Source organism: Balaenoptera ricei, chromosome 12, assembly GCF_028023285.1.
Source record: "Balaenoptera ricei isolate mBalRic1 chromosome 12, mBalRic1.hap2, whole genome shotgun sequence".
Classification (NCBI taxonomy): Eukaryota; Metazoa; Chordata; class Mammalia; order Artiodactyla; family Balaenopteridae; genus Balaenoptera; species Balaenoptera ricei.
Genome location: NC_082650.1, coordinates 43,978,281 through 43,989,553, shown reverse-complemented (window position 1 = coordinate 43,989,553; position 11,273 = coordinate 43,978,281). Strand labels below are relative to the sequence as shown.

Below are 11,273 nucleotides of genomic sequence, written 5' to 3'. Positions count from 1 at the left end.
TCTAACACTTCCCCTTCTCGGCATCTGCAGGTGTTAACTGTCGCTGCGTGTTACCCAGGAAAACTGCAGGGCGCTGAACGGTAGCGCGAAGGTTATGGCAGTGAGCGGAGGACTAGCGATCTGGAGACGTCAGAGTCTTTAAAATATGTATCTAATCTGCCCTCATTTATTTCCACTGCCACTTCCCCATCCAGCTACTCGCTAATAGCCTTGTAATTCTCCCCTCCCCCAAGCCCTTCTCCACCCCCCAGATAATCGGATCGTGTCATTCCTCCGTATGAACAACTTCTTGGCTGCTCCTAGCTCCAAGGATAAAGTTTAAACATCCTTTACGCGACCTTCCAGGCCCTCCACGTTCCGGACCCTGCTCAGGGCTCCGGCTTCCACCTCCGGCCATGAACCCACCTGTTAGCCTAACTCCCCCCACCCTGGCCCTTTCCTCCCTCAGCTCTTTTGCACACCTTGTCCGTTCTCTTGTCCCCCGCCTTCCGCTTTCCCAAGTCCCATTCACTCTCCGAGTCTCAGCTTAGATGCCACTTTTTAAGTGAGGCCTTTCCTGTCTGATTCCTACCTGCAGTCTCGTCACCCGGGGTCTAATTAGATCTTGCTGAATGGGCTCCGCTAGCACTATTCGTCACCGACTGCGATTTGCGTTTGCATACTTGCCTTATTATTTTTAATGTCTGCAAGTGTCACAAGGGTTTAGCACTGTGCCTGGGAGGCACACTTTTGGAACCTAGTAACTTTTGAATGAATGAAGGAAGGAACTTGAACTGGATTTTGTCACCACCATCATCCTACCGTGGCAATATTTCGAGTCCCCCAGTGCTACTGTCTATGGCATGCCCACCCCTGTAGGGTTGGCAAAGCCCTGGAGGAGAGTAGGCTTTCTGGCGCTCCCACCACTCTCTCAGGCACTCTGGGGACGACCCGGGCACAGCGCGGCTGGGGACAGGTCTCAAGGCCAGGAGTCCTCCGGGCTCCCAGGTTCACGTGCACTGGGGGAGGAGGGGCGGAGGAAAAGGAGAGCGCGAGCGTGGAGCGCAGGGTACCTAGAGGGGAGCGCGGGCCGCGCCCGGTACGCCCACGGCCCCGCGGCCAGCCACCGCCCCGGAGCGACTTCCTCCTTGGGGGAGGGCGCGCGGGGCGGGGCGGGGCGGGGGCGGGAGACGCCCCCGCCGGGCTGGGCCCCGGGCCGCCCCAATGAGATTCGGTGCCGGGCCGCGGCTATGCCCAGTCCCGGCGCCGCGCTCGGCCGCGGAGGAGGCGGCCGGCCGGGGCGGCGGCGGCGCTGCGCGCGCCAAGGGGAAGCCGAGCCTGCCAAGCTGGCGCCCGGCGGGGCCATGGTGGCCGGCGCCCGCGGCGGCTGCGCGCAGGCGGGGGCTGCTCGGCGCGGCCTCCTGGCCCTGCTGCTCGCTGTCTCCGCGCCGCTCTGGCTGCAGGCGGAGGAGCTGGGTGAGTGGAGTGCGTCCGGCGGGCGGCGCACTGGGCCTGGAGGGGACCGCGCGCGGGAGGCGGTCGGGGTCGCAGCCTGCGCCCTGCGGAGTCCGGCTCTCTCTGGCCGATGGCGGCTCGAGTGTAAAATAAGTTAACTGCGTTCCGTTCGCTCCCAAACAAGAGGACCAGCTTGGCGCCTCCCCACTTTCTCTCTCCGCAGCCCCGCTCACTTAGTTTCCAGACTTCCTCCCTGAAGTGACATGGCCCAGGGGTCGCGAGCTGACGACCCCAGGCTTAGGGGAGAGTCCTGTGCGGGGAGGCCCCTCTCAAGCCTCCTTTTAACAGAGCTGCCCGGCATTTGGGCGGCCTGGCCCTCCCGGTCGCCTCGCTTCCCTGCGCGGCTGGAATCGTAGCGTGTGAGTTTGTGGCTTGCACGGATGGTCGGGAAGGGTTTCCCTGAGGTCCCCCTGGGAAGCCGGCAGTCCCACCGCGCCTCCCGTCACGAGTGAGCTGCTTGCGCCCCGACTTGGAACCCTGTGGCTCGGCTCCTTCTTGGGTGTTTGAGCGAGTCGACTCCCGACCAGGCTGATCTTTCTCTGGACCTGGTCCTTGGCTTCAAGTTGGACCTAATTAGCCCACAACCGAGTTTACTGCGGCATAGCCACCAGATGAGAGCAGTAAGCAGTTTTACCAGCTGTAGGCAAATCCTTGTAATTTAGTTCTTTATTGATCGCAAGGGGCAGCTTTCTGCGGATTTTTTCAGTTCTTGTTTCCCTCCTCCCTTACTTTTACCCCTCTACGACTGAGGTTACTTAATGGCAGTGCATCTAGCCAGAATATTTTGACTGCCCCCGTGCCCCCGCCCCGTGTTTTCTAATGAGACAAGAATCAAAACTAAGCCAAATGCTGGCGTTTTTTTCACTGAACCATGTATTCCCAGTCTGAAACATTGATACTCAAGATGTTGGTAGTGGTTCCTAAGTTTGCGTGCATACCGATTTGTTAGGAAAGAAAAAAAAACTAAGGTTTAGACAAACTGTATCTTGGCACTGTAGCAGAATGCTAGGAATATCGTAAAATATAAATACGTATGCTTTTATTTAAAATGTACGATTTTGATCATGGGTGTTTTAAGCGCTTAAATGTTTCTCAGGTCACTGTTTGAAGAGGCACCTTCAATACTGTACACCTATGAATAGATCCAACAATGTGTCCCTGTACTAATCTGGCCAGAGCTGTCACCCATCTTTCCAAATGAAGTTTTAGATGTTATATGGCATCCAGGCTGTTAACTTTATAAAGCAGTTCTCTGGGAAGACGTGTGATTGCTTAGATCCTTAGAGCTTCAAATTTGAGACTTTACTGCACATGACTGATGGAAGAAGATGTCATGTTTCGGTGAAGCATCCTATATATTTAGGATGTTAAAAGAACCGATCGCAAAAGAAGTAAAACTTAGATTTGGCACAGTTACTGAAAAAAATCTACGAACTCGAGTTCTGATACCTCATGAGTGAAGAGGCATAATCAGTGTTTTTTGAGTATTTCTCACATCTGTGGTTTTCCCAATTAGCCCTTGGTTACTTATTTTTCAAGTTTTCATAAATTTAAGCATGCAAACCCATTTTAGGTTTTGAAATATGCTACTGGATGTACAGTTGGATGGTGGTCATCTATGATATTAGTGCTCTCAATGTTTAGAAGGCAAGAGGGTAGCCTTAGCATAGCAGTCTGGTTTTGGTGAAAAAACACCATTTACTACATTTTACCTCCATTGTCCTTGGAGTCAGCTTAGTCTGCTGCTTCTTGGCTCCCCAGCCTAGCTGATCACCACTCTCTCCAGGAGCTTTATAAAGCCCCAGACCCATACTATGAATCACACCATCCAGTGAGTGGGGCCTGGGAATATGCGATTTTAAAAAGTGCCCACAGGTAATTCTGATTCAAATCAGCGTTGCGATGGTGGAAACATCTGATAATGTTAGGGTTATGGTAAAGTGCTACTGCTGTCTGTGTCATAGACAATTTAATATTAGACTTTTATTCATTGTGTTATGTTTCGGGAAGTAAATGTGATACATTAATCTGAATATTGGTAAGCCTAGTCAATGAAATTATTCAAAATTTTAAAGACAGAGTCTGGTGACCCCTGAAGCTATACTAGTTCCTTTTTAAGGCTGCTACTTGCCTATGTGGTATTTTTGCTCAATTTATTTTTTATTTTTTAAAGTCCATTCTTCCTGTATTCACAGCCCGCCAGGCCCCAGGCATTAGGGTGTGATGAGCAGAATATGGGCTGATTTTAGCTCCTTCTTGTGCCCTGCTCCTCTGGATCCGCTTAACTGAAGTTAGATATTTACACAGATTGTTTCACATGATTTTGACTTTACATAATATCACATGTAAATTGATCATTAGCATTTGTATAAATCCATAGGCTTGGGCTTAGGTCTTATTCCCTTGATTATAAGTTTTGTGGAATAAAATACCCTTAATTCATGTGAGGAATTTGTGCTAACTAAAAATCCCTGATTCTCTCTTCACCAAAATATTTGGAAATGGATATTAAAAATTTCCTCCTTCTGATTTAAGTATTAGAAGAATAAAAATAAGCAGTTAATCTCTGAGGAAACTTCTAAGCGTAGAATTAGACACAGAAAAATGGATTAAAAAATTCTGCCCACCTCTAACTTTTTACTTTCGGAAGTTCTGTTTTTAAGTCATCACTCCTTTATATTTGGTTCAACAGGGGACAGCTGATGTCTGATGTTTGGGGTGAGTGGCTTTTTAAAAAGTAGTCATAAGTTTGTTCTGGCACCTTCTGCATCAGTGCTTGCCTTCACCCCAGATTTTCCTTCATCTTGAAGGCCTGCGATTCGGTCAGCCTGGGATACTGTAAGTTCCTGAAGGCAGCCACTGGGATTGTCTTTATCTTCAGAGCACCTGACCAATAAATGTTTCTTGAATTGAACTGAACAATCTTTTTGTATTAGGAGATATTTTCAAATTATGTCCTAATTAGTGGAAACTAAGTAATAGAGTCTACCAAAGTTCTTTATAAAGGTACATCTGGTACTTCCACTAACTAACTTTGTTTAGCAAGCCCAGCTCTCTTGGCATGCTTATTTCTATATGTCAGGATGCCTTTTAAATGCAAGTACAGCAGAAAGAAGGGAACATGGCCAGCAGAACAATATGTACCATGTCTTTTGGCTCTATTAGATGTAATTTGTAACACACTCTGAAACATGAAGTTATACCATATACAGTATCACAGGGGGAAAAAAAGTTGTGCTAAAGGATTCATTAAACACATCAAAGGATGTTATTAAAGCAGGATTTGAACTCTGAATAGTGTCTCAAACTGTACTTATTAACTTTTCATAAGTTGAACCTTTTCACCTTCGGGTACTGGAACAGACTTGAAAATCATATAAAAAACCACAACTTGGAAATAAGCAAGACATTTGACATTTATAAGAAACTATGTTTTTATTTTTAAGATGCAAGGGGAGATTAATTGCAGCGTTTAGTGAAGGTTTTAGTCATGTTAAGGCAGGGGCGGGGTGAGGGCTTGTTAAGGGAAATACTTCCTATGGAGTTTTGCACTTACTGCCATGCGTGTCCTAAAGCATAAATGCAACTCTGTGCCTATTAGAGCGACCAGTTGCTTTGAATTTGTAAGGAGATAATACACGATACCTATTTGGAATTGCATTTAGCACAAAGAACTCAATAAATGCCAGCTCTCTTCCTAATCATTACTGTTTATTACTCTTAATTTGACAAATACGGGGACCCCTTTGTTCTGCCTCCCCAACTGCCTCTCCGACCTCATTCTCTACCACACTTCCCCGCATCCCCAGGCATACTGACTTTCTTGCTATTTCTCAGTGGTATCAGGGACCCTTCTACCTCAGAGCCTTTGCATGTGCTATTCCCTCTGCCTGGAACAGGCTTGCCCCAAATGTCCACGTGACTCCCTTCTCCTTTGATCTTTGTTCAAATATTGCCTTCACAGGGAGAATGGCCCTAACCACCTGGAACCCTCTCGCCTTCCCCAGAACTCCACATTCCCCCTCCCTGCTTGCAGTTTTCTCTTGGGCATTTACCACCTTCCAACAGAGTCTATAATTTATACTTATCTTTCTTGTCTGTCTCCCCACTGTGAGAAGTTAAGGTCCATGAGAAGCTATGTGCCTTGACCAGTGGCCAGCACATGATGGGTGCTCAGTAGGGAATGGGTGTCTTCTCCCCCCTCAGTGAGGATGGGGGGAGAAGACAGTGAAAACACAGCTCCTGCCCTGTTGTTAAAGACTCAGTGCTGACTCTAGTTGAGAATCACAACCGCAACAAGACAAAGTAATGAAGTTGTATGTCTAGTCCAAGTGTTGTTTGTAAACAAAAAGTCTGAAATTTAAAGTCTGGATTTAAAATAGAGGAACTCATTCTGGTATATTCAGAGTTTGGCATTGAAGATGAAAGGAAAAATATTGCCAGACTTTCAGATTCTTTTTCATTAGACTACGGAGTAATTTTGCCTTTTTGCAACTGAAGAGTCATGTTGATGTCATCTTCCAGATGTTCATTCTCTGCTTTGTATATAAAATTTTAAAAAATAGTTGTTTGTCCTGGGGGTGCAGGAATGGGAGAGACTTAACTCATGAGGAAAAACAACCACATGGTGATTTTTAACCCAATGTAGAAATAAATTCTAACTATGACCCCTAGTATGCTGGATCCGGAACCAACTGCCAAACTTGCCTTTCAGTGGGAGTTGAAGAGGATAGGGTGTTTTCTTGGGGGGGCGGCGGGGAATGGGAGGAAAATAGAAGGAAAGTCTAAGCTTTGCGAGAGCAAAATGAAAGAGAGCTTTTTTATTCACCACCAGCACCGGTTATAGTGCCTGGCTGATAACAGGCTCCAGATAACTATTTCCTGAGTCGGTGCATGAACGCTTGTGGCTGAGGTTTGAGAGAATGAGGTGAAGGGTAGTAGTCACTGAAGTGTTTTAAACAGAAATTGCATACATGACTATTGTGATGTCTTTAGACACACCGTACATGTATTCAAGAAAATAACTAAATTCAACTCTGAAAAGAGTTGGGAATCTCAGAGACTCCTTTCCAGGTAATACCAGCAAAGCTGCCATAAGTTAGGTGCTGGCCGTCTTGAGAATAGAGGAGCAGGTGGTCTTTGGTCCCCTAAAATCTGCAGGTGCTTATACATTGAGGGCAGCAGGACCCTGCTTTACCTTGAAGATCCCTTGGGGACAGTGTTTAGGCATTCGTGACATTAACACTGTGTTGAGCCATGTAGTCCTGTATGCCTTGACTGTTTAATGCCATTTCTGTTTAATCTGTTCATCTAGTTTTCATAGACTATCTCCTTGGGTGTTCTAATACCCCGTATTTACAGAAATGTCTTTATCTTGTATTGATATATGCTTACATATGGTCATTTTAATTTTATATGACTCCATTTCATGACTGAGAGTGTTTAGTGGATGTACCTAGAGGTTGTGTGTAAATGATTTTTATGGAGCACTCTATTCTTGAAAAAAGAAAAAGGAAAAAAAAAACTTTATTTCACTATTATTTCTGACAGAGATCAGAAGTCCAGTTAAATTCAAAGTGCCAGTGCATAAAATTTCCTACAGGGAAAGTGGTAAACATCTTCGTGGGTCTCACTTAATTTTTAACTGGCTGAGTGGATTTAATTCAGCTTTTTTTTTTATTGCTTTTCACAAAAGCAGATTGAAATGTGGTTGATTTCAGTCCAAAGGAGGAAACTTTTGAGACTTAATAGCCCATGGGCCCACTGGGACATGAGATCTGTTTATTGAATTGCTCCCACTCCCAGTTTAGAATGGAGGCTGCTTATTGTGAGAATTACATGGACCAAGATTTGCCTTTTTTTTCCCCCTAGAAAGCCCCTGCTTTGCCAAGAGTCTAAAATAGAAGATAGCCTACTCTACAGATAGAGAAATGGTGCTGTACCTGCTGTTAGTGCTAGCTCAAAAGGGTCTAAAAATCTTTGAGACCCTCTTGCCTTTTGGGTAGGAAATTCTTTTTCCGCCCATCTTTCTTCTTCCTTTTCCATTTTCATCCTCTTTGCTACAGTTACTGTGCTATATTATTAAGATCTTAACAAACACACTGCTTTTCCCCTGAGGTATTTAAAATATATTGAAGACTTCATGGCATTTCTCCCCTAATATCTAATACTCAAGTCATATTTCCCCAGTTAACCTTAACATGTCTTTTGACTATTGATTTGTTCAAACAAAGTCCACACATTGCAGTTAGTTATTACGTCTCTTTAAGTCACTTTTGATCTACCACTGATCCCCACCCACATACATTTTATTTTCCTGCAAGGAAGTCAGATTCAATTGTCTGGTGACACAGCTCACGTCCTAAATTGACTTACTGCTTCTGAGTGGTGTGTCTTTCTTTTACTTGCACCATCCCCTAACGTATAAACCTGAATTAGACCTACAGGTTTGATTAGATTCAGGCTAAGTGTTTTTGGTAAAAGTACCTCAAGGTGCCATGTACTGCTCATTGTATCACAACAAGATGCATATATTATGATTGTTATTATTATTGCCCCCCCATTTCAGTGATGCTGAGAATGATCAGTGACTTCAGGAAGTGACAACTCAATCCATCCTTTATAAAGTTGCCTTTTCCTATATGACCTGGAAGTAGTCTGTGGGATAATAGTCTCTCGCTCACTCAGACTACTCTTCCCCATCAACATTTCACTCAGTGGTTTAAGCATCTATTGATCATTATTGTTTGACCAATCAGATATTTTTTATGTAAATAACATTTTAAAACCTTACGTTCATATATATTTTTTTATCAGGTGGTTTTTTGTTTTTTGGGATTTTTTTTGCATCTAATTGAATTGAATTGAATCCCGACAATTCTGAGAGCTGTTGAGGGAACTGAGATTCAGAGAGAGTGAATCATTTACCCCAGATGCATTCACTTTATGTGCCTAAAGAGGGGCTCAGGTGCCTGTCCTACAATTCTAAATGCCGTATGATGGTCTTCTGCCCCTCATCTTCAAGGGACGTTCATCCAGATGAGATCAAGTTCAAGAAAAGAAGCCTTGGAGGAACACAATTTCAGGGGGTTATTTATGCAATAAAGTTTTAAATTAATAGCCTTTGGCTTCTCTTAGAGATGATTACAATTGCTACAGAAATATTAAGACTTTTAAAACTCCCAATTAGTAGCTATTGTGCTTTAATCCACTGTGATACATTTAGCAGTGCAGAATACAGAATGTGCAAAGGCTATACAATTTTCAGGACCATGCAACGTGATATGAATTTTATGATTTATTTATTTTTCTCTCAACTCTTATGTTTTGTACCTCATTTGATGAGTGATAAAATGCCATCTCTTTCCCAACTGAGATTTGCTATTTTCTGGTTAGTTAACATTGATTGCTTTTTCCTTACATGTGGTACGTACATGTATGTTCCCGCAAACCTTCTCATCCTATTTCTTTGTGTATTTTTCATTCTGTGCTCAGGTAATTCCTAAATTGACGCTCTTGTCCAGGTGTCAGAAACGTCACTCTGGCTTAAATATAGATCCTGAAAATTATTATTTTCTGTCCTGGATGTATAAATGAAATCGAGAGTAAAACTGTGTCAGAGAATTGAAAATATAGATGTGTTCCAATTTTAGGAATAGATATTAAAGTAAAACCATACAAAACTGGTATCTCAAGGATTTTTCATTTTTAAGAAAATTCACTGCAAGATCCCTCTTAATAATGAGGGCCCTTTAGTCTCCTGCTACTCAGAGTATGTCTTAAAAAGACTAGCAGAAGAGTCATTACCAAGAGACTTTTGGACATGCAGAAATCTCAGACCCTGCACATTAGCAAGATCCCTGGGTGGTTGCTGTACCCACTGAAGTTTGAGAAGCAGCACTTGAATCTACTGACCCTTCATTTACAGAGCAGCTTTTAGGAGCTCCATTGGTGCGAAGCAAAGAGAACAGCCTTTGTGGGAAGTAAACTAGCCGCCTCTCAGACTATTCCTTTAACAGGCTAGTAAAAAGTACTTACTTAAATGATTAAACACAGAGAGTGGTGGAATTCCTCATAAGTTTTACAAGAAACCCTGAATTAAATATGGCTATCTTCCTCATGTTAATTTCAAGACCAAAAGAGTAGGACTATAAATAAATAATCGTAATGTGGGTTTTGATGCCGGTTGTGCTGGCATTAAAACCCTGGTAGTGTGATCTTGGGCGGTTTCTGAAATCTCTCTACTCAGCGTCCTCACTTCTGAAATGGGTGACTTCAGCAATTGCCGCCTCAGTGCTTGAGTTTCATGGTCTCTGGAGTCAGACAGGTGAGGTTCAGATGCCAGCTCCGCCACCAGGGCTGATGACTCAGCTTCTCAGAGCCTCAACTTCTTCACACATAGAACAAGGACAATAGGAAGGACATGTGATAAAGAAAGGGTGCTGTGGGCTTCTTGGGCTGTATTGGAAATGTCCTGTCTTATAAGCTATGGGGTATATACTTGGATGTTTGAGATAGTACTCTTTATACACAGCTATCTGTATGTACGCGTGTGTGTGAAATGTTTCATAATTTTTAAAAAGGAAACTAATAATACCATCCATCAAATATGATTGTCCTGAAGATTAAATAAGGTAATATAAAGTCCCTTAGAACACTCAGTATCTGTCACCTTTTACAATAAATGGTTGGTTAGTTAGTAAGAGCACTTTCACAATTAATTTTATGATTTTTTCCTGTTCTAATAACTTTTTGGTTCTTATTAATTAAAAAAAAATCTGTCAAAGTGAAAATATCTGTGTATATGAGGGAGCAAGAGAGAAACATTTAAAGTTTTACTTTTTAAAAAAATTTATTGAAGTATAGTTGATTTACAATGTTGTGTTAATTTCTGCTGTACAGCAAAGTGATTCGGTTATACATATATATACATTCTTTTTCATATTCTTTTCCATTATGGTTTATCACAAGATATTGAATATAGTTCCCTGTGCTTTACAGTAGGACCTTGTTGTTTATCCACAGTTTTAACTTCTGAAACTCAGATGAACTTTGTCTGTACTTGGTAATGTTGGAATTTTTGGATGCTAAGAGAAAAGTCAACATCCAGTTACACATTATGTGAATATTGGTGATATGCATATTTAACATGGAACCAAGGTTAGAAAATACAGCACATTGTAGAGACAGGAAGGATTGCTCGCATTTATCCTCAGCTTCAGCAGTTGCAACGTAGACATGACATCAACATCCTGACATTATTAATAAAGGTCAGCAGCCACTTTTCTCCAACTTCCGTATCCTGAGCACCTATTCAACAAGGATAACACAGTCATCCTAGACTTGTTTTGCTTTACAAACAAGGGGTTCGTTTTGTTTTGTTTTGTTTTACATTTTTATCTGTGAAATTAGGACACGTCTCTCAAACATCGTGTCCAGTTTGTTGCCAATTCCCCTTGTAACTTAAGCACTTGTAAGTTAATAACAACAGTGGCAAGTCTTGCTTTTGAATATCAGTGACAGGTTACAATTTCAGTGTCCATTTTTTAGAGCTCTAAAGACCGAAATCCACCTCTCCACATCTGATCTTTGATCCCAGAAGCCCCGTTTTGGGATCTCTCTGTGCACCCCCCTTTTGTGAGCCCAGCCCAGGAGTTGGCCAGTGTGTCCCACAAAACACTACTCCCAGGAGATGCCCATTGAGCATGCATCCTCCTTTAAAGCTTCACATGCACTGCAAGGCCTTTGAGATGTCCTGTGGTGAAGAAAAAGGCGGGATT

The 11,273-nt window shown here is 43.2% G+C and overlaps 1 protein-coding gene across 2 annotated transcripts in view; it reads left to right on the top strand.

Annotated features, from left to right (window-relative positions):
• Positions 1–1,311: 1,311 nt before the first annotated feature.
• Positions 1,312–11,273, top strand: part of DCBLD1 (discoidin, CUB and LCCL domain containing 1) — a 73,921-nt gene continuing 63,959 nt past the window's right edge. For both annotated transcript variants that reach the window (XM_059941343.1, XM_059941344.1), the window contains exon 1: positions 1,312–1,455. In XM_059941343.1, coding sequence (XP_059797326.1) covers positions 1,344–1,455 — 112 coding nt within the window. In that variant the 5' untranslated portion in view covers positions 1,312–1,343. The remainder of the gene's footprint in view (positions 1,456–11,273) is intronic.